This window comes from Ciconia boyciana, chromosome 24 (genome assembly GCF_034638445.1).
Source record: "Ciconia boyciana chromosome 24, ASM3463844v1, whole genome shotgun sequence".
NCBI classification, from domain to species: domain Eukaryota; kingdom Metazoa; phylum Chordata; class Aves; order Ciconiiformes; family Ciconiidae; genus Ciconia; species Ciconia boyciana.
Window position 1 is genome coordinate 6427604 of NC_132957.1, and position 24292 is coordinate 6451895.

Genomic DNA, 24292 nt, shown 5'->3' on the forward strand with positions numbered 1-24292 from the left:
TGGGAGACCAATCCATATCCTCACATGAGGAGTCAGATCTGACCCTGGCAGCAGTAATGGCTGCTTCAATGTGGATATGCAATGACCTTCTGACCATCTGGAACAGTCTGAACAGGACCTAGCTGGAAATGCCTCCGCCAAGCCCCAGTTAGGAAGGAGCTAAGCTTCTCAAAAGAAAGGGGGCTTTGCCCACAAGAGCATGGGGCAGAGAGACCTGGGGCCACATATTGCTTCCCATTGCAGCTAAGCTCCCTCCAGGACTGGTGCTTGTGGCTGTGCTCACTGACCTATTGCAGTTTCTTCACTTTGGGGGAGAGCTGTGTTAGAAAATTTTCTGCTTTAAATAATTTGTTTTCCTCCAGACCCTGGTGCTGAGGCACTGAGAAAAAGGGGCCAAATGCTGATTTCCGATATGGATGTGGAAGGGCACTCTGCCTTGTCTTTTGTAGCAGTACAAGAGCAAGCTCTTATTTTGGAAGAAGCTCTAATGCCTGATTTCCTGAGAGCTGATGACAATTTGTCCTTCTGAGATAAGTACCAGGTCCTACAAATAATACCTCCCACCCCTGCTGACCACACGGGGCCTAGTCGTGGGTGCTCAGAGCTCTTCCCCCTTGCTCCCAGGGCCTCAGCGTTTCCAGAACTTAGGCCCTAAAAATATGCCGCTTGCCCGAGAAAGACAGGCGTTGTGTCTCCTCCTTGGCTCTCAGGATGCGGTCAAAGCTGCCTTGCCTCCTCGTCCACGGCTGCAAGCGCTTCCGTCGCTCTCCTCGCCAAGGGGGTCCTCTCTTGCGGGCCCCCCTGTCTCCGCCTTGCCCCTGTCCCTGCGCCCCTCCTTCGGGGGCCCCTCCGTCCCTCTCTCGGGGCACCCCGCCCCTCCCTTGGGCCCCCGCGCCGCCACCCGCGGGCCCGCAGGGGGCGCTGCGGCGCGGCTCTTTGTGGCGCCGCGGCCGTTCCCAGCCGCTGCCTCCCCCGCCCGCAGCCGCGCCGGGCGCGGGGCATGGCCAGACTCACCGAGGGCGAGGCGAGGAGGCAGCCGCCGCCGCTCCCGCCAGCGCCGCAGCCGCCGCGCCCGCCGCGCCGAGCCTCCCTCATGAGCAGCAGCGGCGGCGCGGAGCCCCCCGCGCAGCCCGATAGCATGAAGGACCTGGATGCCATCAAGCTCTTCGTGGGGCAGATCCCGCGCAACCTGGAGGAGAAGGACCTCAAGCCACTCTTCGAGCAGTTCGGCAAGATCTACGAGCTCACTGTGCTCAAGGACCGCTACACGGGCATGCACAAGGGTGAGCTCGGCCCCACACGGCACGGCCCGGCCCGGCCCGGCCCGCTCCCCGGGGCGCGCACAAAGGGCGGTGGGTCCCACCGCCTCCCGCCCGCCGTCGGCTCGGTCCACGCGTGATCCACCGCGACGTGCTGCCTCTGCCCCCCCCCGGCGGGGGCTCGCGCCCCCTGATCCGCTGCCCGGGAAAGGGTCGGCATCCCCGGCGTCCGCGGGCGGGGGTCGGCACCGTGGCCCGGGTGGGGTTCGGCGTCCCTGCGTCGGAGCCCCGCGGCCCCGCGGAGCCCTCCTGCCCGCTGGTAGCCCGGGGCCTGGCGCCGGTGCGTGGGGTGCTGTGACAAAGGCGCCGATGCGCGGAGTGGGGCAGAGTGAGGCTGCTGCAGGTCGCGGCAGCTGGGGCTGAAGCGGGAGCCCTCGGTGAGCGGCCAGCCATCCTCCTGGGGCCTCGGACCTCCTCCCAGGCAGGAATACGGCGCTACAGTTTTAAAATCCTCATAACAAAGAATATCGGCCGCAAATCTGCTGTTGCCAGTGACGTTTGGGATAGGTGTGAGGGGCTTTCTTGACGATAGATTAGGACAGATGAGGAGTCTTTCTTCGCTGAAAGACCCTTAGTGGATGCTAAAAAGTTTGAGGAGGCTTGTTTAGCTGCGCTTGTATTTGAAAGCTGTATTTTGAAAAGCTGTCGCGTTCAGGATGTCACCTCCCTTTTGTGGAGCGGTTCGAGCCCACCCCCAGCAGGTGTCTGGGATCTTGTGATCACCACACCTCCAGCCATGAATGGGAATTCACGGAGCCCATTTCTTGTGAGATCTGAGAGAGTGCTCGCAGCACCGCTCCCTGGCACATGTAGAACAAGCCTGCAGGGAACCTACAGTAAGTGCCGTGAAAGCTTTCAGTGCTCAGCCTGGGCCTCTGTGCCCTGACACGGTTCATGGTGGGGTCACGTGCTGGTGTGCGCTGGAGGGAGCGTGAGTTGCATTCAGCCCTTGTGCCTCTGGTTTCAGATTTAGGAGGAAAGGTAAGAAAAACTGTGAGTGCTGTGGCAACTTGAACCGTTCTAGACTGCACAGAGAGGGAAGGGGACAACAGAAAAATAAGTTTATTTTCAAACAAAAGGCCAAATCTAACCCCAACACAAAAGGAAGGCACTTCCTCATTGAAGCCTGTGGGAGCTGGGCTGGCTTGAATTTAGCTGAAGAAGTGCGTCTGGTTGGGACTTCAGAACCCAAATGCCATGTGCTTGTGTGTCTCTGTGTGCAAGGGACTGAGTCCAAACCTGCCGCCATCTGACAGTGAGTTGGTAGGTTTCAAACCCAGTGAGGAGGAGGATGGGCCCGAGGTGAGAGGCAATTGAACATTTCATTTCAGTTGATGTATTAAATATAGACTGTGTGGTCTGAGGTCAAGTTCCAGGCAGGAGACAGATTCTAGGGATCTGCCACTTAGATATGGAAATTAGAGGGGGCAGCACTGGTATTAGCCAGATCTGTGTGACATTAACTTGCTGCAAAATGCAGGATTCCTGCAGCAAAATAAATATATCCCTTTGGTTTTGACATTTTTGAGCGGATGCCGGTGTTGGTCAGGGGTTGTTGGTGCTCTGTTCTGTCCAGAAAAGGCCGTTGAGGTGTGTAGGTTCTTCTGGTTGCTATTGTACCCCCCCCCCCCCCCCCCCCGTCTTCTGTACAAATGAAAGGTTGGGATTCCTTTCCTGGTGGCATGGGTTTACATGTAGACCCTCAACCTGATTTGGGAATAGGCAATATACCTCTCCAGAGAAGTCATTCCTCCACAAGGATATGGGGGAGGATGGGGGTTTAGAGTGCAGTGAAGAAATTAGACCCACAGTCTAGCCAACCTTAACCCCAGCCTTCCCCTCCCATCTTATCAGGTCTGGCTGCATTGCCTTCAGCTCCATTCAAGAAGGCCAGCCTGGCGAGGAGCTGCCGCTCCCGTTAGCATCAGCAGGCCTGGAGGGTGCCAGACCTGGCCCAGAAGCCACAGGGGCCTGAAGCACTGTCACAGGAGCTTGCCAGGGCTTCACAGCCCCTAACTGGGGGAAGGCTTTGGCAAATCTGGGTAACTATGCACTCATTCCTGCACCATACAGAAGCCATAATCTTTCTGGGGCAGTTGTAACAGCAGATTCAGTTTTCTCTCCCCATATCCCCTGATCTGCAGCAAGATCCAATTGACAGCTCACATGCATCTTCCATCTGCTTTTTCTCTTTATTTCTCTAATTGGGGAGAAGCAGTTGTGTGAGAAGCCAGCACTGCTGGTAAAGCCCGGCAGCTCCTCTTGCAATCCCTTGCAGCTTGACACGGAGCTGAGCAGCTGCCGCTGCCCCCAGGGAGGAAGGAAGGGTGGAAAAGGCCTGCCAGGGGCAGGAGGGTGTGAATTCAGCTGCAGAGTTTGAGAGCCCAGGAGCTAGCTAGGACTGTCCTGTACAGGTGCTGAGAACTGATAAATTCACTGGAGGCAGAGGAGGATCTTCCAGGTCTGCTAGAAACATGAGCACTGTTATGAAATGGTTTTGTTCGTGCCTGACTATTCATGTCTCAGCAACCTGACTGCTGGTAGTTGATACTGTTCCAGCCTCCTAATATTATTCATGAGGCAGTTTTTCTATTTATGTTAATCACAGATACATTTGCATGTTAATGGCAGTGTTTGTCTTAAAGCTAATATTTTCATGGGAAGAGCAGGGAGGCATTTGAACAGGCTTTCGGAATGGGTCAGGGGAGACCGAGCAGGGAGAATCGAGTGGAAATTTGTGGCCTTGTGTTCCAGGATTGGCCAGAAGGCAGCTCCTCCACGAGTCTCAACTATGCTTTCCTGCATGGGTTTCCTAGCACTGCCCGTGGTAGGGAAAGTGGAGAGATTCTGGAGTGTGAGATACTAAACTGAACTGCAGGGGAGTGGAAGGAACAGGAGCAGCCCTCTGGCAGGGCATGTGGAGAAGCGTACAGTGTGTGGACAGATGGGTGGCTTTTCCAAAGGGCAAGGAGGCAATAACAACCTCAGCCTAACTTGCCTCACTGGCAGGTGAGTTTTGACTCCGCTTCTGCAGGCTTGTAGATAAGCTCCCCGCTGACTCCATGCTTCCCCTGCTGAAGTATTTGATGTGATTTCTAATGCTAAGCTGAATCTAGACACCCCTCTCTTCTGCAAACTGACAGCCTTTTCTTGCTCAAGGCTTTAGGCTGCTGATGTCTGGAGTAATGTTTAGGATCTGAAGGGACTGTAAATCCCGGAGTCAATGTGTGGTTTGTAGGGAGGATCAGGCACAGAATATCTTTTTTTTTTTTTTGCTGCAGTCTCTTGCAAGCGGAACTAGGCTGGCTTCTGCTTACAGGGAGCTGGAAACCCTCCTAGAGCCAGTGGGAGTAGGGTGGTGTCACCCCACACTACGGGGACATACAGGTTCTTTTAGGGATCCTTGGCAGAATGATGACAGCACTAAGTCATAGTTACACTTAAAGCTTTATTTTCTTAACAGAATTTTGTGATTAGCATAGCACGGAATTTATTATTAGAATGGCACAGGATTTCTACAAGCAGAATCACTATAGTACAATCTATAAGCAGCATAATACAGAATTTATAATACAATTTAACTTACAATTTCTAATCACCTGCACCCCCTGCAGATCAGGTCAGATTTTATAACAATCTAGACTCAAAAATTGTATAAAAGAAGATGAGTCAGTCCTCGGAGGAAGCAGACGATGGTGGAGGCGTCCCTGGCCACCGGCAGTCACGGCTCTCACTGTCCAGCAGCAGCTCCGGCCCAAGTTCCCCCATTTAGGACTTGTAACAGCTTGATTTTATAGGCGGTGCTCTGGGTGCTGTTATGCTTCCATGTTCTGTGACTGGATCGTCAACACCACCTGGTTGGCCAGGTGCCTGGAACCTTCAAGGCCGGCACTTTTTAATACCCTAAGCACTTTGTAACACCACGTCCCATGTCTCAGCAGGCATAACTGACTTGGTGTTACCAGAGGGGCATAAGCCTGTTGACCTGAGTTTGCTGTTAACTAAAGCAGGAAATGCGGAAGTGAGAAAACCTAGTGAGAGCGATGGGCCCCTTTGCACCTCTGTGGATGTCTCCTCATTGTTGAGTGGATCCCTGGGTGACTCTGCCAGGCTCAAAGTTTTAGGAGCCTGAAGAACCCACGAAAGACATGGTAAGCAGGGTCCTGTCACAGCATGAAAACCCTTCCTAGCTGGGAAAACGTGGCTTTCCTTGAGCCTCTGGTATTTCTGTAAGCTTCAGGCACTTGGCCAAAGCAGGGGACAAGGGGAGGCTGTAGAAAATGCCTGGTGCTTCACTTACTTGCTGCATCCTAAGGAGTAGCTGAAGAGTTAGTTTGCAAGAGATAACATCTTTTCAGGAAGGAAGATTCTTTTTCCCAAATATCTGTTTACACAATTAGGCTTAGAGTGTAGTGTTTCTGCAAAACCCCTCTCTGTATTTCTGACCAGGACTTTGCAAAGATAATAGAATCGACTCCTGCATCCTACCTCCAAAGCATCTGGCTGTGGAGGACAGTAATCATATTTTCCAAAGGACGTAGCTGACCTCTTCAGCTCCTTCCTTTCCACAGCCAGTACAGCCACCCAGATTCCTGTCATTTGGGAAGCAGGAATGAGCTGAAATGAATGAGCTGAATGTCCTGAAAGCTTAGAGACATGGAGAGCTTAGGGACAGAGCAGTGGACAGGGCTGTCCTGTGCCCATAGGCTTGCTTGTCCCAGTCCAGCCCAGACACAGCCTGTTGTTAGAGGCTGCCTAAGTGCTGTTTCATGCTTGAGTGAAGGGAGGGAGTACAGGCTGGCTGCTGTTGAGCAAATATCCACATCCTTGAAAAGCAGAGTAGCAGCAAGGATTGCCCTGGGAGTGAAGCAGGAGGTTTGGGTGAGGCATCTTCAGGCTCCATAGCTGCAGGATACTTCTGTCTGCAGAGGCTGCTACCTCTTGGTACAGATACCTGAGCACCTAAAAGATGAACAGTATTTTGGGCTGCCTTTACTGTAGGGAAGAGAAGGACCGGAGGGCTCTAGGGAGGGGATTCATGGCTCTTTTTTGGATTGGTGCTGGTGGATGTAGGTGTTGCTGGGCTTTACAAATCCCTGATCTGGCATGATGACAGTACCTTGCAAAATAGCTCTCTATCCCTATATGAGGAGTGTCTCTCCTTTATCCCCGCTAAATGGTGCACCTTTGTCCAATCCTCATTTTATCCTTGTCTGTCCATGGGCTGAGGTTTTTGAGCATGTCAGTGTGCATTACCTCAGTTCTGATGTTCCTGAGCACTGGAATTGGGACTTGGGGACTAGGTTTGAGTGCTTAACTCAGCAGGTAGCTTCACGTAGACTTATTCCTCTCCTATCCTTAGTTTTCTTAGGTTTGATGGCTAATTCTCCTGAGGTAAGGATGGTGTCTTCATTGCACATGGACATGGTACCAATGCATTGAAGCTCTCAGTGGAATAAATTGCTTATTCCCAACCCCTGACTTGAGAGTTTTGTGTGCTAAACCTGACCCCGATTATCTTTGAATGGGTCTCGTGACTTGCAAAGTAGCAGGCTGGAGCAGCAGGTGGAATTAGGCAAGCATCTGCATTTGGGACTTTGGTGACCAGGCCTCCAGATCTGTTAGAAACATGATTTGGGCTCTCAGGTTATACAGGTGCTTTTGAGGCTTTTCCTGATGCTTGACATCACAGCAGTCTGCAAGGGGAGAGCGAAAGCAAAGGGGTGCTTCCCCCCCCACAGTAGAGCTAGCTGCCTTTGCCAGGAGAAGTGAAGGCTACCTGCATGCTTCCTGGCCTCACTGCATTTGTTAAATTATCCGATGATCCCACGTCTGGCCTTGGTGCAGCATTCTCGGTTCAAAACCTGGGCAATAAGGAGCTTTAATTACCTGTTAGAGATATCTAATACTTGCGTGCTGTTTGTGGAGGGTTTTTTTTTCCCTAGCAAGAGCTGTGAGGACAGATGTGATTTGCTTAGCTGCGGCAACTTATTGGAGTTGGGACAGAACAACAGCATAATCTTGTTGCCGTGGGTTGGGATTGTCCTGAGCAGCTGGCTTCCGCGTGGCCTAAAAGTGTTGTGTACCATGGAGTCACTCTGGGGCGGAGGGGAGAGATCCAGACAGCCCCTGTCCTGCATCCATGGAGAGCTGAAGTGGCTTTGGAGTATCCCAAGCCAGGCACAGGAAGGTGGGGGCAAAAGAACGGGCCTCTCTATTTGGGCCATAACAATGCATCTGCAGCCCCAGCACAACAATATAGACATGGACATTTAGCAACAAGCTGAAGGGACATGTCTGGCCTTTGCTTAGGATGTGAAATGCCACTGCAAATAGGAAGGGGATGAGTGAGGGGGTCAGATGCATTCTAGTGTTTGAGTCTCTTCTCCAGTGCTTTGCCTATCCTCATCTGAAACAACTCAAGTGATGGAGCTCCAGGCGCTTCCCTGGGGAGATCATTCTACAGTCTAATAAATTTCACTCTGCTAGGAAATATTTCTTGATAACCAGCCAAATTTTTCCTTTGCTTAGTTTCATTTGATTATTCTTAGCATCAGAGCACCCAAAGATGATCCCTCTTCTTCCTGGAGGGGCTACAATTCCTCCCGTCCTCCCTTGGCTCCAGTGTTAGGCTAAGATGTTGAGTCAAATCTTGACTAAGAATGTCAGGATCTGGCCTTTTCCATGTGATTTTCATCTTGCTTCTGAAGTTGACCCTTGCAGAATGCATTATACTTTGCTGTTCTCTGTATTTGCCTTGTCATGCATGTGTATATTTGTGTGTGTTTGTGCTCATAGTACGGGTGTATGTATGGCACAGAAAGGAAAGCCAGGCCTCTCCTCCTGTAGCTTTCCATGATTCTGTGAATCTGGATCATGGAGCTTTCACATGAGCCTTAAGTCCCAGATGCTTTTCCTCTTTCCTTGCCTTTTTTTTTTTTTTTTTTTGGTATCAATAATCATACTGGTCCTTGCATCTCCTCTGATCCTTGTGTTTTGGGCTGTTTCTCCCACAGGCAACGTTAGCTTTCGTTTTGCTCTCCTGTTGTTTCTCACCTTGTTCAACACCTGTTCAACAACCTAGTTGATTCACTGGGACCCTTTTCTGTGACTTCAACGGGCCTTGGATGGGGCCTGCAAGTCCTTTAATGTTGTTTCTTTGTCTTTTACCCTGGCGTCTTTGATGCATCCAAATTACGTAACATTTGCACCTTTAATTAGCAAGCTTCCCCCTCTGCCCCCTTCCCCCCCAGTAAAAAAGTCAGGTCTCACACAAGGGCTGTCCTAGGCACTTCCTCTGTACCTGAGCAGAAACGTTGGGACGGATGTCTGCTGGAACAGGGCAGCATCTGTAGCTCTTGTACTTTGGTCACCTGCCATTACCAAAGAGGAACGTTGTGTCGATGTGCAGCTGCAGTTGCATGTATAACTTGACACTTGCTGTATCCACTGCAGGTTGTGCGTTCCTTACATACTGTGCCAGAGACTCTGCCATCAAAGCCCAGACAGCACTGCATGAACAGAAGACTTTGCCAGGGGTAAGTCCCAGTGAATTGTGCCTGGAGCTCGTGCCATGGGCAGGTGAATGGGGGTTTGTCAGGGGAGGGGGTGAGGGTGAGAAGTGGCTTAGATTAATTTTCCTGCTTGTGAAGGAGAGGTGTGGTTTGGGGGTTAGAACAGGGACGAGGGAGCCAAAGCACAGCGCTGCTCTTCACAGAGCTGCTGCTCTTTTCTCCGCCTTGCCAAGGCTACCCCATGTAACTCCAGTCAAGCCTATTTCTGTGCTGCTCGTTGGTCTCTGTGGTGTGACGTGACATCTTCAGCTATCTGTCCCTGTCACTAGAGAGTTGTGGGCTCTGGGGTGACGTGCGTGGGCCCAGCCTGCGCAGTGGGCATGCTGGAAAGCTGACAGGAGACCAGACAAGGTACCAGACCCTTTTCCTCCAGGTGTGCAGAACTTCCTGGTGCACCCGCTCCTAGTCTGCCATTGCCCTGCAGGGTGCCTGGACGATTTGTTGGGTGGCTCTGTGCAGGACCCAAAATGACTTCTAGTGCAGTGGCTGAGTTGGATCAGCTTCTCAGAAGAAAAAAATACACTTGTCACATCCCATTGTTTGGAAGAGAAATGGGTTATATAGGTGAGACCAAGACTGCTGACCTAGCTGTGGTCTGTTCCTGGGTCCTGCTCGCTCCACAGCTGGTGCTGGGAGTGAAGTGCAATAGGGATCGCAGGAGACCAGGCACTGTGAGATCCCTCCTCGCAGGGGAGTCCGCTGCCTCCCTGGGACCTGCTGGTGAGCAGAAAGGAGTTCTGAATTGTTACCATTCCCATTTTGGTATGATTTGAGAACTTTGGGCAGTTCCCTTGCCGTGCTGAGGGGGTTGATCAAGCATGTTGGAAGGATTCATTAGGAGGTGAGTAGGCGGAGGAGTTGGGTACTTATAGACAGAAGCTCACAGGAGGCCCTGAGTGCTCAAGGCAACAGAATAATTAATGTAAGCCAGGGGTCTCTGGAGAGGGGTTAGGAATTCTTAACCATAACATTTCCTCTTTAACCCATACAGGTCCAGATAGCTTCCCTCATATCTCCCAGCGCCCCTTAAGACCTCCACACGCAGACATCCTTCTCCATATTTGTTTACCTGTGCTCCCTTTTTGCATGGGCCTGTGTTGGGGCCATTTGAGGGCTGGAAAATGCACGTAACTTAATTACCACTTAATAGGATCTTTACTGTTTCAGGTTATCTCAGGGCAGCAAGGGGGAAGAGTGCAGATAACCAGGTGCTCAAATACTGTTTGAGTTAATTTTGCGTGAGGGGAAAAGGTCAGCCTTTCAGGCTAAAGCAGTGTAATCTTCTGTGTGTGGTGGTCCAGGACAGAACTGACAGAGTCTATAGGAACAAGTCAAAGGATGGAGGAGCAGTCGTGATGAGTCATGGTACAGTGCTGTAACACAATGGAGAAGACAGACATGTCTCTACCTAGTGCCTGTAGAGGGACTCTGAAAGGTTATTCATGTGAGGCTTGGTGGGTTCAAGGCAGTCTCAGTTTTGCTGCAGTTCTACGTTGGGAATTTGTTGCATGTTTCACTATGTTCTGTACTGTTTGTGCTCTCAGTGGTTATAGAGTGCTGCATGGAGTAGTAGTTAAAGCAGCAATTTATCTGTGATGTGGTGATCTAAAGGCTTTTTGTGTTAAGGGAGATGTAAGAAACTGCTTGGGAACAGTAAGAAGTCTGTGCTAGCTGAGTACTTTCGAACATGTTTTGTCTGGAGACAGTTAATGAGCAACGTGGTGTAATTAAGCTTCAGGATTAAGATGAAGATGAGCTGTGCTGCATTTGGAGCTGTCTGTTTTCAGGCTGGCAATACACCACTTCATCACATTTAGTTTCTCTTTTGGAAAGTCCCTCTGACCAAGAAGGCAGGATTCTCTCTCTTTGGTCTTTTTAGTGGTCATTTAGAGATGGTTACTACCAGAATGGAACAGACCTGCATCCTGATGTGCATAGAGTTGGTCTTGGCATGGACATGGGCTGGGTGACCTGAGATAGCTTTCAGCCCTGTTTTCTTAGCCTGGTTTGCTTGTGTCTGTATAGTTATCACCCATGCCTCTGACCCAGCTGATCACAGAGAGTACTCTGGAAATGAGTCACAGGCAGGAGTGCTAGGTAACTGATTGTTTCCCTATTTTGGGAACAAGGCTGTGAAATTTTGTCTCTGTACATTCACATCTAGATCATCTTCAGATGAACTTTGTGGCAAAGCCTCTCACCAGAAATACAGTGAGGACCCTAGCATAGGACAGAGAACAGAATGTACTGGACCACACTGCTGGGATTTCAGTAAATGGGCCGTAGTCTGGTAAACAAGCAATTTCTTGTTCATTTTAGCCATTTACTATCTCTTTATTGCATATAGCAATAGCAGGAAGAAAGTTTAAGAATGTATGACATCAGTGTAGGGTGACACAAACTGTCATCTGAATGCATGACCAAGCATCAGCGTGTTTAGAGACGGCAAGGGATCCAACTCCAACTCGCATAGAAAGGATCTTGTTGGTAATCCTACACTTGCCATTGTATTGCAAAGCAACCATAGATGCCACAAGTACCCAAGTACCTTCCTTTGTTGGTCTCAATGCAGAGACCAGTGGTTGATCTCAACAGTTCATGAACCTGAATAGAGACAAATGGCTTTCTTAGTCTAGGCTGGGGATTTGGTAAGGACAGACTTAGGGAAATGCTTTGGTATGGTTTCTGATAGGTCCTTAGGCTGTGATCAGGCAGCTGGAGCAGGACTTCTGGGATCTCTTCCAAGTCTGTCACTGGGTAGGCCTCTGCCCACAGAGGTATTGCTTAGGCCTTCCAAGTCTGATGCTAGTGATGTCAGCCCATCTAAGAATGCTGCCACATTGTTCCTGCAGGGCCATACCTGCAGTGTCGCTTTCCTGAGGTTTTATATTTATATTTATATTGTAGGTTTTCCACATAAGTCAGTAGGAATCACCATGGTCTCTATTTGCTTTTATGACATTTCTGGCAAGTTCTCCTTTTGGGAGATCAAATTTCTTGTTTATTTTTAAATCGAGGGCTGTTGGATGTATGGTAGCTAAATAGAATTTAAACTCAAGCTTATTTTTTGACAGTAAGGCTTAGCATCTTTTTCCAAAGGTAGACAGATGTTTGGCTTTCACCCCCTTTTGTAAGGGCTAGTGTGCTCAGGGTGTAAAGCAGGACGACTGTCAGCTGTATATTGTATTGTCTGAAATACTTGTGTTGCCTTCAGAGCTGGTGAATTGCTGTCAGTGCAGTCTGGAAGTAACAAATGCGTGAATCTTCCTTTGGGGAAGGAAGGATGGAGCTTCCTAGAACAGAGAGGTAAAGTGCATCCTCAGTGAATTAGCAGAAGTGTCTGATCACCCAGGATTGCTAAGGAGCTTAAAAGGATGCCAAGTATCTATGCCCTTGCTGTCAGCTGGGGTAAGCGGGAAGAATCCCCTGCCTTGTGGCTGTGTGGGCAGGGAGCCTGTTTTCATACACTGTGGTATGGGCCCTCAGATGTGGACAGCAACCTGTGAACCTCAGCACAGCCAAAGGACTGGCACGCAGCAAGACAGGTTTGCCCATCAGCCTGGTTGGTGCACATGACAAGCAGGAAGCACGTCACACCTTGCTCACAGCGACTCATGCTGTGCAGCATATAGGCAGCGCCAGCATTGTGGCCAGTTCTCTGCCTAGCACCACCTCCTAGCCAGCCTGACACTCCTGCTCCCTGCCCTTCACAGCACTTTCTGCATCCTGCATGTGCAGAGGTCCTGTTTCGTGTTCCCCAGTTTTGCTCCCTGAGGACAGGCTGGGGAACTGCACAATTAAGTCTGACTCAGTCCCAATAAAGCAGTTTGATGGGCTCCAAAGACTCAACAGAGATGGAGACAGATCTGCCTGAGGAACAAAATAGAAACCAGCTCCCTTTGTGGCCTGAGTCCATGGAGCTTGGGGAAAGACACACAACCCATGGAGGCCGAACAGAGGCAAAATCTTTTGATCTGAAAAGCAGAGAGGGAATCAGGCCCTTACAATTCTTCCTAAATCTAGTGTCCTCTTCAGCTGCCAGCTAGCCTAGCAGCGCAGTGTTTCACCTTCTCCCCGCTCCCTGGCACACTCCTCCCTGGCTCGGCAAAACGATATTATATCTCAATAACCCATGCCTTTGATTCATGATTGTGCCTTCACTTTGCTGAGTTCTGAAAGGAATCGGAGAGGTTATTAATGACACGCAGTGATCACACAACAAGTTAAAGCCTCTCGCTAAGTGAAATTTGAGGGAAAAGCAGCCAGCTTTTCAATATTTCGCAGAAGCGCTTTGTGTCTCTTTTCATTCGCAGCCAGACAGTTGCAAATTACATAAAATTGCTCCTGAAGAAGAAGGAGAAGAAGAATAGAGGGAGGAAGCGGGGGGGGGAGGTTTAAAAAAGTAATTCTTCTGGCAAGGTACAGTTACAGTTTTATTTCTATGCAGAACAAAGAAGGGCTTGCTGAAAGGTAGGCAAGTAAGTGGCAGAAATTGGTATTGATCCAAGCTGGGAATATGGGCAGTTTAAGAGCAGTGATGGGGGTACTGAAATGTGGCTACATCAGGGGGAGAACTCATGGATGCAGTGATGGCTTGGGAACACAGGGACACAGGAATGGAAAATTACAGAGAGCAGCAGCATTAGAGCAGAGAGAGACTCTGGGAATGCACCAGGGGTTGAGATGCTGCAGCACTAACTCAGATGGTTGGGCACAAGGATTAATGCAGAGACCCAGCAGAGCTTGAGCAGAGGGCATCCCTGTGGGCAGGCTGTCTCCTGTGCTGCCAGGAACAAGGGCTCACCGTGGGCCATCTGTCCAGATCCACAGCCCGTGATGACATACGGGAACACAGGTGACTGGAGGGGTTTTGGTAGAGAGGTCAAAGCATCTCATTCTCTCCTCACCTCTCTTCTGTGCAAGTGCTGGTGTGAAGCCAGCCTGGACCAGTATTTCTGAAAGTTGCTTCGTGTGAACACTACAGGGTGTTGCAGCTGGCAAAGCTGTGAGATGTGCTGAGGAGTGGAGTAAGGGACCTGAATGTTTGGTTGGGGGCTGAAGCTGGACTCCAGTTGTTAATCTTTGAGGTGGCTTCTGCAGTTTGAAACTTTGGGCAGGGCAAAGTGGAGAAGTTTTTCCCGTGTCCATCCTGCAGATTTGATAGACAATATCAGCAAATTCATGAGAGCCATGCAACATTATCAGTAGAAGGTAGCAATACAGAGAGCATGCCAAGGCTGTCTCCTTGAAATGGCAGCACCAGGACATGAAGGTCCTGAGCTAAAGCAGCCCCTGGGCAAGGAGCAACAGAAGTGCCTGTTCACTGCAGAGAGAATTGCAAATGCTTATGCTGGTGGGGGCTGAGAGGCTTAAGGGGCTGAGAACTAACAGTGAGGCAAGGCGGCAGCCCTACAAAGTACGTACCCTGAAGAGGCAGCGGGAGAGCAAGCTGCTAAGGCAAACATTGGCTCCTGCTGCCTACGCAATTGGAAGGATAATGAAATTAAAGATCAGCACCCGTTCCCACATGCTGACCAAATGCACACGTGCAGGCTCTGTCCTGTGCACAGGGGGCCTCCATTGCTCACGAGAAATTGCTGCTCTTTGCACAACTGGGCACTTGCATCTCCTTGTAGCACAGAGCTTAGACTTTTGTCTCCCAGAGCTGGCATGTTTCCTGGTGAGCTCACCTGTGCTCGTGAACACACACATGCACCTGCGCACCAGCCCACACAGACCTTAATCTTTGCAAAGGCACCCACACTCCTGAGCATGACTCTGCATTCCCAGCTCCCCAGGGTCATTCGGTATGTGTGCATGCACACAAGTGTTTGTGAATATGGATATAGAATCACAGAATAATTTATGTTGGAAGAGACCTCTGGGGTCTCTGGTCAAACCCTACTCAAAGCAGGGCTAACTACATCAGATCACTGAGGACCTTCTCCAGCTGAGTTTTGAATATCTCCAAGGAGATGCTGCAATCGCTCTGGGCCTCTCTTCCAGTCTGTGAGCACCCCCGAAGCGAAATAGTTTATCTAATATCAGCCATCACTTTTGTTGTTCGGCCCAGAGACGAGATGGCTCAGGGGGTTCTTACGGTGGCACTGGGGCTCAGGCCCGTTTTCAGTGGATTTTCACATGGGCACGTCGTTATTGCAGGAGGTTTTGCACCACTCGGACTGTTAACGGTTGCCATGGGAACTGTGCACTCGGCCTGTGTGCAGGGTAGGCCTGTCACTGGGTAGGCCTCTGCCCACAGAGGTATTGCTTAGGCCTTCCAAGTCTGATGCTAGTGATGTCAGCCCATCTAAGAATGCTGCCACATTGTTCCTGCAGGGCCATACCTGCAGTGTCGCTTTCCTGAGGTTTTATATTTATATTTATATTGTAGGTTTTCCACATAAGTCAGTAGGAATCACCATGGTCTCTATTTGCTTTTATGACATTTGAGTCCCTGAGGGTCCCTGAGGGCAGGGACCCTCAGCCGGGGCAGAGGGTCCCTGCTGCCGTCTGCTTGGCCCCATCCGCAGCCGCCAAAGCATGTTAAATTAGCAGAGACCTCTTTCCCCAGCCGCTGTAATTAACCTGCCGGGGGGAGATGAGGTGGGGGCATGGCTGCATTGAGGAACTGCCGGTACCCCCACTGCCAGGCCCAGACTGACTGCAGCGTGTTAACCTTCCAGCACATCCATGAGAGGCCTGTGCAAGCTCTCTGCAGACCTGGCTGTGTCTGTCAGCTCAGGCTTCCTGTGCCTCTCGCTCTGCCCTTTGCCGGTTTGCTGGGGTTCTTAGAGGCTCCCACTTGTGCACAGAGAAACACCTGAGCATGTTCACTGGACACCTGGTCCAGGGTCAGTGGGGCACCAGTGAGCACAGGGAAACATGGGTGTTGGATGTCTTCTCCAAACAGCCTGACAGAAAGATCAAAGCCAAGTGAGTGTGGCAGTGCTCCCAGCTTTCCCCTCTGCAGCTTTCTTGCACTTGCTCCGAGTATCTTGGTGACCCACCCTATAGCATCTTATTTCTGCATTTTGTAGGCCTGCTAAGCACTTTCCACCTTACTTTGAGGTGGGAGTAGGTCCTGTGATTAGGGCCTCCTCGGGCAAGGCGAGGATGGCAAGACCCTGTCTCTGCTGAAGCAAGATCCTGCAGCTGATGCAGGACTATGGGCCTGAGCGTCAAGCTGTGCCTGGGTCCTCAGGCCTGTGGCTTTCTGGTGGCCAGAATAATCTCTTGTGGTCTTGACAAACTTGCTAGAGGAGCTTTTGGGGTTTTCAGTTCCTTCAGCCCTGTCTTGCAAGAGTTGGAGGGAGCAGGAGGAAGTTTGGGGCCAAATACTACTACTCTTTCCACTGCTGAAAAGCTCCCTTGAAACCAGAAAGCTACTCACCTGAATTTGGCCCAGGGTTTTTCTTCCTGTTGCCTCTGGGGGAAACTTGTTGTCCTAGCACCTGTAGAAAAGGATTTGAGAAAGTTGGTACTTTCCTCTTCTCACCTAAAAGCTCCTTTGACCTTCAGTGGCACTAATCACAAGTGACAAGTAGAGATCAGGGCAACAGGGAAGATCATCTAATGTCCTCCTTGATGCAGTGCCCTGTGGTGCACTGAAACATCAGGGAAGGAGCCCCACGAAGACAGACCGACCATGGAGTCCTGAGAGACCGCACTTAAATGTGTCCACCAAACAGTCATGTACGATAGGGGATGTAATTGCTATGCTGGGCTGGCCTCCCTGCTGGTTTTCTGATGTTAATGCACAGTAATGGTGCTGTCACTTCCATAGAGATACCAGGGAGATCCAAAGACTTTCTGAGTCATGGTGATAAGTTGCTTGCCTTCCTCCCAGAGCAGCACTATCTACAGTGGGGACAAGGATGTCTGACTGTGTTAAGTGAGAAGGAATGCAGTGCAGCAGAGAATCCAAGAGGCAAAGCAGCCAATCCATGTGTGTTGTGGCCCACACACTGCTCGGATGTCTGCTTGCTGTTTCCTGCATGCACTCAGCTTCGGTGGGGAATGGGGGATAACTTCCCTGCTCTGTGTGATTTACCCTCTGTGCTGCAGGTAGGGAAAATACCTCCCAAATAAACTTGTGAGAGGAGTGGGAGTTTGAGTCCCCTTCTTGGTGATACAAAGCAGTTGGGTGAAGTCCTCCAACAATCTTCCTTGCTTATGCAAAAAGAGATGGCCTTAGCCATGCAGGCAGGAGCTGTGTGGTTTGGACTCTGCACTTTCTATTCTGCTTCTGCCACGGACTTTGTGCATGAACTTCATCATCATGTGCCTTGATTCCTCCACCTGGAACATGGTACTCATAATTATCCTTGTCCCCTTCATAATGGGATTGGATGGAGTGAATTCGTAAGCAGCCTTTAGAGATGTGCCGGAATGGTGCTTGGTGCTAATGTTGCTTATATTTCTGTGAGAGACAACTCCCCTTTCTCAGGGAAGGATGGTTCTTCTGGATAGGACCAAGGTACACTGAGATGTCAGTGGAAAGATGCAAGCAGGAGACTTGAGCACTGAGACTGGCACCAATCCATCACTGCATTCCCGACCAGAAACAGAATCCAAATGAGCAAATCAGCTTTTAGATTTATGTACTCTGCACAGCTAGAAGTGGTTGTGATCACTCAGGCAGGCCATTTTTAACTGGCCAGAAGAGGACCAGTCCACAGTTTGCAAAGACTAACAGCCCAGGACCTAATTCTGCCAATGGCCTTGGATTCCTTTTGGTTCCTGATGTCCCAGAGGAGCCAGCCTGCATTGTGTGTTTCATGCTCTCTGCCTCTGACCCACTTAACACTATGAGGTTCCCCTGCATTGCACCTGAGGGGCTATTTTACATCACTTACTCCTAACTAATAGAGAGGCTTGCCCTGCCGTCCCAGGAGGCTTTCTCCCTCTATCCAGCTTTTGCAGTCTGAAAGCTGAGGAAGTGAGAGCTAGGGGTCACTGCTCCTCCTTGGAGAACATGGTTACCAGATTGCTGAGATGACAGCTCATGCTGGGCATCGATGTAAATGTAGGGAGCTAGTTCACCTCCAGAAGGGGTTTTTTTGGGGTGTGGTGAGAGAAATGGTGCATTTTGACCTTGGTGAAACCAATAGCAAAGCTTCCTGTGACTTTAGTAGGGCCAGGAATTTTCCTTGGATCCTTGATCCCAGGAGTGCTACAAGGGTGGGGGAGCATTTCCTTGAAAGCAGGGAGGAAGCCCAAACAGAGCACAGTTCCCCATTTCTCTGTGTTGACCAGATGCTGGGGATGGGGTGGGATGTAATCTGGACACTCAGCAGCAAGGCCTCTCACCCCTGCCTCTTCCCTAGAAACCTCTAGGCTCCTCTGGGCTGCAGTGACTCTCTTACCACTAGGTATCTCCTCACCACTCCCTGAGGGCTACGCAGGAAGTGTGGCTGCTGTGCTTTGTAGCATGTAACACTCCGGTGGTCAATATAGCTTTGTGCCCCCATCAGGCTGGCCAGTTGCTTTCTACCAGTAACCCCAAAGAAAGCAAGCTAACAAAGGCTGCGTGCTTGTGAGAAGAAGAGCGATGCAGACAGAGAAACATCATCTGTGAGAGCTGTGGGCTGCGGAGGGTAAGCATGGCTGTTTTTGGAAAGGGAAGGTATGCATCCAGCCAGGAGGGCAAATGTGAGGGAGAAGATGAAGGGGGGCAATGGGAGCTTTGCCCCCTCCCATGTGCTGCCCATCTGGTGTCCATTGCTACATGTGGCTCCAGAAGGTTTCTTGAGTCCAGTGGGTCATGGAGCTGACAGCTCTTAGTCTGTCATCAGCAGTGGGTAAGAAGGACTGTGAAGTGTGGGAGTGAGGGACTCGGGGTGGGGGACATTTTGCCCATGGTGGCCTGACAGCATATGCTAAATGTTAATGTGATATTCTTCAGAAATGAAGAATAATAACGCTCAGCTGAATAATTTAATGAGGAAAATAAAGCTCAGCTAGTGAGGCAGGCACAGGCTCATAAATCATTTGCTTAAGTTCTCCGTGCCACATGTGTGTTCACATATGTTTGTGTTGTTGTGTGGTAAAGGCATGCATGTCTGTGCATGTGCATCTACTCGGCATTTGTAATTTAAGGCAGGCACATCCTGACTCTGGGCCCAGCTGGGCATGTCCATAGATGGCTTTCTTAGTCAGGTGTGCTCCTGGATTACTGTGCAGCTTAGAGGATGACTGGAGGCCAGAGGAATTTGTACTTTCAGAGTTTGCTGTGCAAGCCAGAAGCATGTCCTCCTTGCTGTCCTGTTACTCTCTTTCTCCCTCAAATGGAAGGGGTAAAGCTTGACCATCCTTTCTGTGCCTTGAGTTCCTGTAGGAGACAGACCTCTTTGTCTGAGACCTGTATACAAAGTTTAGGACCCCACAGGGACACTTCTCAAGGCCTTGCGACCTATGTTGTTGAGTTAAAGCAGCTGTGGACTCTCTTTGCATTTGTAGGCTCACACCTCTGCTTGAGAGGCCTTTGATATTTTGTTCATCTTTAATGACCACATGGGACTTAGAAGGATTAAAGTGGTGGTGTCCTGTTTGTGGAAGCCTCTGGGTGTCCAGTTCTCTGCAAGGAGGACCGTGCCTGCCTCTGCCTCAGTTGGGAGCCCTCCCATTTTAGGAAGCAGCAGGCAGAGAATCCTGCTGCTCTTCTCCAAGCCTCAGCATCCGGACAAATTTATTGTATCTTGTTTTCTCCTCTTTACTCACATCTTCCAGAGCAGATGAAGACCAGCCCAGAGACCAGACCTCAGTTCGATGGGTGGCTCTCAAAGTCTCTGGAGCTGGCAAGGTCTCTGGAAATGGGCAGCCCTTGATCGAGGGCTTGGTCTGACATTGGCAGAGGGTGAGTCTTCCTGTGCCTTGCCAAGGTGCTGTGTCAGGTAGACAAGAGAGAAGCTGTGGCCACAGCTGTGGGATGCAGAGCAGCCCACATGCTTGATCTCACCCCAGGCGGCCCTGCTTCCTCTTGTCACCGCAGCCAGACACTGCTTCAGACTCGCACCAGTGCTAAGCCATGTCACCGTGCTGGCATCAGCACTGGCACCTCTACCGCCAGTGCTGTCTTGCAGGCATTGTGCCATGGCCCTGTTGTGGGTATGTCGCCCTGCTGTGTGACCCTGTGGGGTGCACTCCCCCATGGCGGGCAGGGTCACTAGGGCCAGCTGCGGCTCACCGTCTCAGGGGCTGGCCCTGCGCCGCACCCCTGGCTGCGTAGCAGTCCCTGGGATGGGGGGAAGGAAAAGGGTGGACAGATGGGTAGAGGGGGCCCCCTCCCCAGAGATCATATCAAAATGTCTCTTTTGTGCAAAGCAGAGGGAATGCCCCCAAGAGCTGGTTTCCACGGCAACCACAAATGTCAGGTTCCATGTGGTGAATAACCGTTTCCATGACAACACCTCCTTTACCCTAGGTGCTGGGAGCTGGAGTGACAGCCCTGCTGGGGGAGGGGACAGGGAGATATCCTCAGGTACTTAACCCCCTCCCTCACCTCCCCCCTTCCTTTCTGACTCCTTGCCCCAAGCCCTCAGCCCCAGCATCCCTGCGTGGGGCCGTGCTTGCGTGGGGGGTGATGCTCTTGGCTTCCACGGCATCCCTTCCCCCAAATGGATTTGCTCCTCATAGGAGCCGAGATCCGAGTCTGTCCCTCCATCTCCCTCCCCATCTGTTTAGCTTAATCCTGGTTTTGCATCCTGGGTAAAAACAAAGCTATTTCTCAGTGCTGTGGGAGCAGTGGGGAGTGAGGCGGCCAGCTGCCCTTCTTGGCTCCGCACCGAGCCCTCTCTTCCAAGCATGCATCTGGGCTGCCTGCCTTCTCCCACCCAGCCTGCTGCTGAAACACCCCCAGCCTCGGCTTGCACAGGCGTATTGCCAGAGGCTGTGAGCAGCGATAGGAGTCACTGCCTCTCAGCGAGGAAATTGGAGGCTTTCTGGAGCAATGTCTGACCGCATTCTTCTGAACCCCTGCCCCACATCCCACTCAGCTCATGGGCTGAGAGATGCCTGGTCCTTGGCAGCTCCTGGGGGGAGCAGCAGCCCAGAGGCTAGCGAGTGCCAGTCCTGCACATGCTGGGGCCATGTGGCAGCACAGCGGGATGTTAGGAGCTCTGCAAATCCATGCAGCTGATTGAGAGTGGGAAAGGGACCCTCAGCCTTTCCCTCTTCCCCAAATGACACAGCAAGTCCTGTGATGGAGTTGGAGATGGGACTGCTGCCTACTGAGGTGCAGCATGGCAGCAGCTTGGCCTTCCTTTGGGGAGCTGTCAGCCAGTCTCTGGCTCTGCCAAGCAGCCCTATATTGCTTGGGGCTGGTCCCAACTTCTGCTCATCCTGCCTGAGATCCACCAGTCAGTGGAAGCCAGCTCAGCGCCCCCAGCTGCCACAAGCACTCTCCCGTGCCCAGCGGTCAGGCTTCAGCAGCAGTGTGCCATGCCACGGCAGCCTGTCACCTTCTGGTTGGCACCTCTGTCCTGTGAATTGCAAAGTTACTTCACAGGTTTCCTCCAGCTGTTGGGAATGTGGGCTCTACCTCTGGTTTCTGGCCAGTCTGGCTCAGCTACCACTTGGAGACTGACAGCAGTCCACATTTTGCATGCTGGCTTCTAAACACATTTCAGTTGGTGACTTTTATGGCTTGATTTCATTTTCTGTTTTGTTGTTGTTGCTGTTTTTCCTGAGGGTGTTTCCTAAGAGAGGGGGCAGACTATGCCTGGACCTGCAACTTGTGTGCAGGTCTTACCTGCAATATTCTGATTGTTTTTTATTATGAATGTCACTGATTCAAGTCACTGTCAGCCTCTGTGAATGATGCTGTGAGACATGTAGTGAGAGGTGCTGTGAATGTGGAAACCTGCCTTGTACACCATTCCTCGGAGGAGATTCTGGCTCAGTTGGATCCTGCTAGCCTGGGAGGGAGGCTAGCCTTTCTGGGCAGCATAGGACACGCATACCTTCCAGCAGATGAGAGGTTTTCCCTGCTTTGCGAATCAGGCAGTTAAAGCTGTGGGTTACTTAATGCAGCTACTCCTGGGTAGAAGTGTTCTTCTGTCTTACCTGGAGAGTCCCCATATCATGTGAGCTAAGCTACCCCTCAGGCTTGTTGCTTGTGGTTGGATTATTGCTGATGACGCTAATGGGTGCAAGAGAGGTAAACAGCTTTTCTCCACAACCAAGCAAGAGGAGTTTTGTTGCTTTCAACCTGAGCATTCCCCATGTGGACAGGAGATGTTGCTGGAGAGCAGCACTGCCCTTCTTTAGAGCCACTCTGGTGTACAGAGCTCTGACTGCATGAGGGCTGGGGAAGGGGGAACATAACATGCCTGCTTGCTGTACTGCTCCTAGCCAAGTTCAGAGGCAGTCTTTCCTCCCTCCTGCAAGGAAAGTAAGTGGTTCAATTAGGTGAGGTGACCATGCCTGCGCTGAGTCAGGGTGGGCATAGGAAGAGCTTCCAGGCATAGTCTCACCTTAGGCCACCCTGACCGCTGTTCAGGCTCCTGTCTCATGGTGATGAGCTGCTTCCTTGGAGTCCTTCCTTTGCCACTTGCTGTGTCTGAGGAGGCGGAGGTTTATGCATGGTGGGCATTTCCAGGAGAGCTGTTCCCTGCAGGCAAGGAGCTGAGCAGGGAAAAGTGCCAGGTTTTCTTTTGAGAAATCTGAAATCCATGTGGTCCCTTCTCCAAGGGTTCTGGTTGCCATCACGATGTCTTGGTTCCCTTTTGCCACTCTCCTCTGCACAGAGGGCGGAAAGGGGCACCCTGGTGCCACTGCCATCAGCACTGTGTGCCAGGCAGATGAGCCAAGCTCTAACCCTCTGCATTTCTCTTTCATTGCAGATGGCGCGCCCGATTCAAGTGAAACCCGCAGACAGCGAGAGCCGTGGAGGTAGTTGTCATCTCTCCTTGTTTCTCCTTTGGTGGCTTTGTGCTTGTGAGGGGGACCAAGCAAAGAGACAGGGTCCTGACCTGGCCTTCTTCTCCCCGCAGTCTCTATGAAGGGATGTTTGTGCATGGCAGGGATTTGAGGAGGGCAGGAGGAGAGTCTAGGGATAGGCCTTGATGGGAATCCTTCAGCTTGGCACAGCAGGCAGCTGAGAGCTCCCCAAGTCCTAAGGGTAATAATGTGACTGCCCACTCCACTCCCTTTCCCAGCCCTTTGAGGGTACTATTAGCCTGACAGTGTCTGCCCCAGGAGGTTACTGAAGCAGGCATGCACTTTGGTGTATGGCACCAGGGGTCCTGGAGGGTGTAAGCAGCTGGGAAGAGGTTTCTTCCTTCTGATACCTGATCAGCCCAATAAAAGCCAGATCTCTGCAGCAGCACTGGCTTTTTAACCTGTTCAGCTCACTGCTCCGCAGCTGATGCTCCTGTCTGCAGCTCACTCCTCTGCCTCCCCCATCACTGTTGGACTGTCTCGGCCTCTCCACTCTCAGTCCTGCAGCAGCCCCCATCACACTGTCAGGGCCCAAGTGCTGTTGTAGAAAATAGCATGTGATGGGGAAATAGTGTCTGAGTTTAGGCCTGAGATCGAGGTGCTGTCAGCCTGCAGGGGACCAGCTTGGTTAGAGCAGCATATAGTGAGTAGTTCAGAGCTGGAAGATTGGGAACAGGAGAATCTCTGTTAATTTAATGGGGAGCTCACAGCAGCTCAAATGCCTCCTCCAGGTGGAGAAGGTTTGCAACTCCAGCCCTTTCCAAATTTGTGAACTCGTTTTGCTGCTTTTCCTTGTCTTACCGGTACATTTCTTTTCCTCTTCTCTCCATTCCTGCATCTGCCTCTCTGTGCCTTGTGCTGTTGGTGCTGCCTCTGAAATCAGTGTAGTAGTGGGGAGGGGAGAATTTGTGTGAGACTGTTTGTCCTGAAGGGCAGCATATCCTGCATGCTGTGTTTAGATTTGGAAGGCTTTTGTTTTACATTTTAAGGGGTCACTTCCAAGCAGTTTGTAGTGACTTTCAATTATTGTACTGGCAGGAACATGAGATATATTTTATAATATTTTATATGAATGTGTGTATTTATGGTTGTGTGATCCTCCTTTAAAAAAAAAAAAGTTTATCTGTTTAAGTCAGATCATTTTTCCAAATACAATCTATGAATTTTCATTACTTACTTGAGGGGTAAGACACCTAACTTTTACTGAAGTCTGGGCATTTTTATTCCCTTGGGCTATACTGAGAGTCCCAGACATGCTCCTTTTGAAAAGAACTGTGGCTTAAGCCTCCAAAGGAACTAGCATGCCTAAAACACATAGGACTGGATTCATTCTCACCTTACTTCAGCCCCTGGGTTCAGGGTTGAGTTTAAGGTCCTTGTCCATGCTATAGACAGGAAAAAGAGACCAGTGCCTTCAGGGCGATTCACTCTCTCACTCTTGACACCAATATTAGGAGT

General features: G+C 50.9%; 1 protein-coding gene across 7 annotated transcripts in view; it reads left to right on the forward strand.

Annotated features, from left to right (window-relative positions):
* Nucleotides 1–945: 945 nt before the first annotated feature.
* Nucleotides 946–24292, forward strand: part of CELF5 (CUGBP Elav-like family member 5) — a 42818-nt gene continuing 19471 nt past the window's right edge. For 4 of the 7 annotated variants that reach the window (XM_072845710.1, XM_072845711.1, XM_072845712.1 and 1 more), the window contains exons 1-3: nt 946–1283; nt 8775–8857; nt 22738–22789. In XM_072845710.1, coding sequence (XP_072701811.1) covers nt 1001–1283; nt 8775–8857; nt 22738–22789 — 418 coding nt within the window. In that variant the 5' untranslated portion in view covers nt 946–1000. The remainder of the gene's footprint in view (nt 1284–8774; nt 8858–22737; nt 22790–24292) is intronic. The other 3 variants (XM_072845713.1, XM_072845715.1, XM_072845717.1) reach the window with 3 other exon arrangements.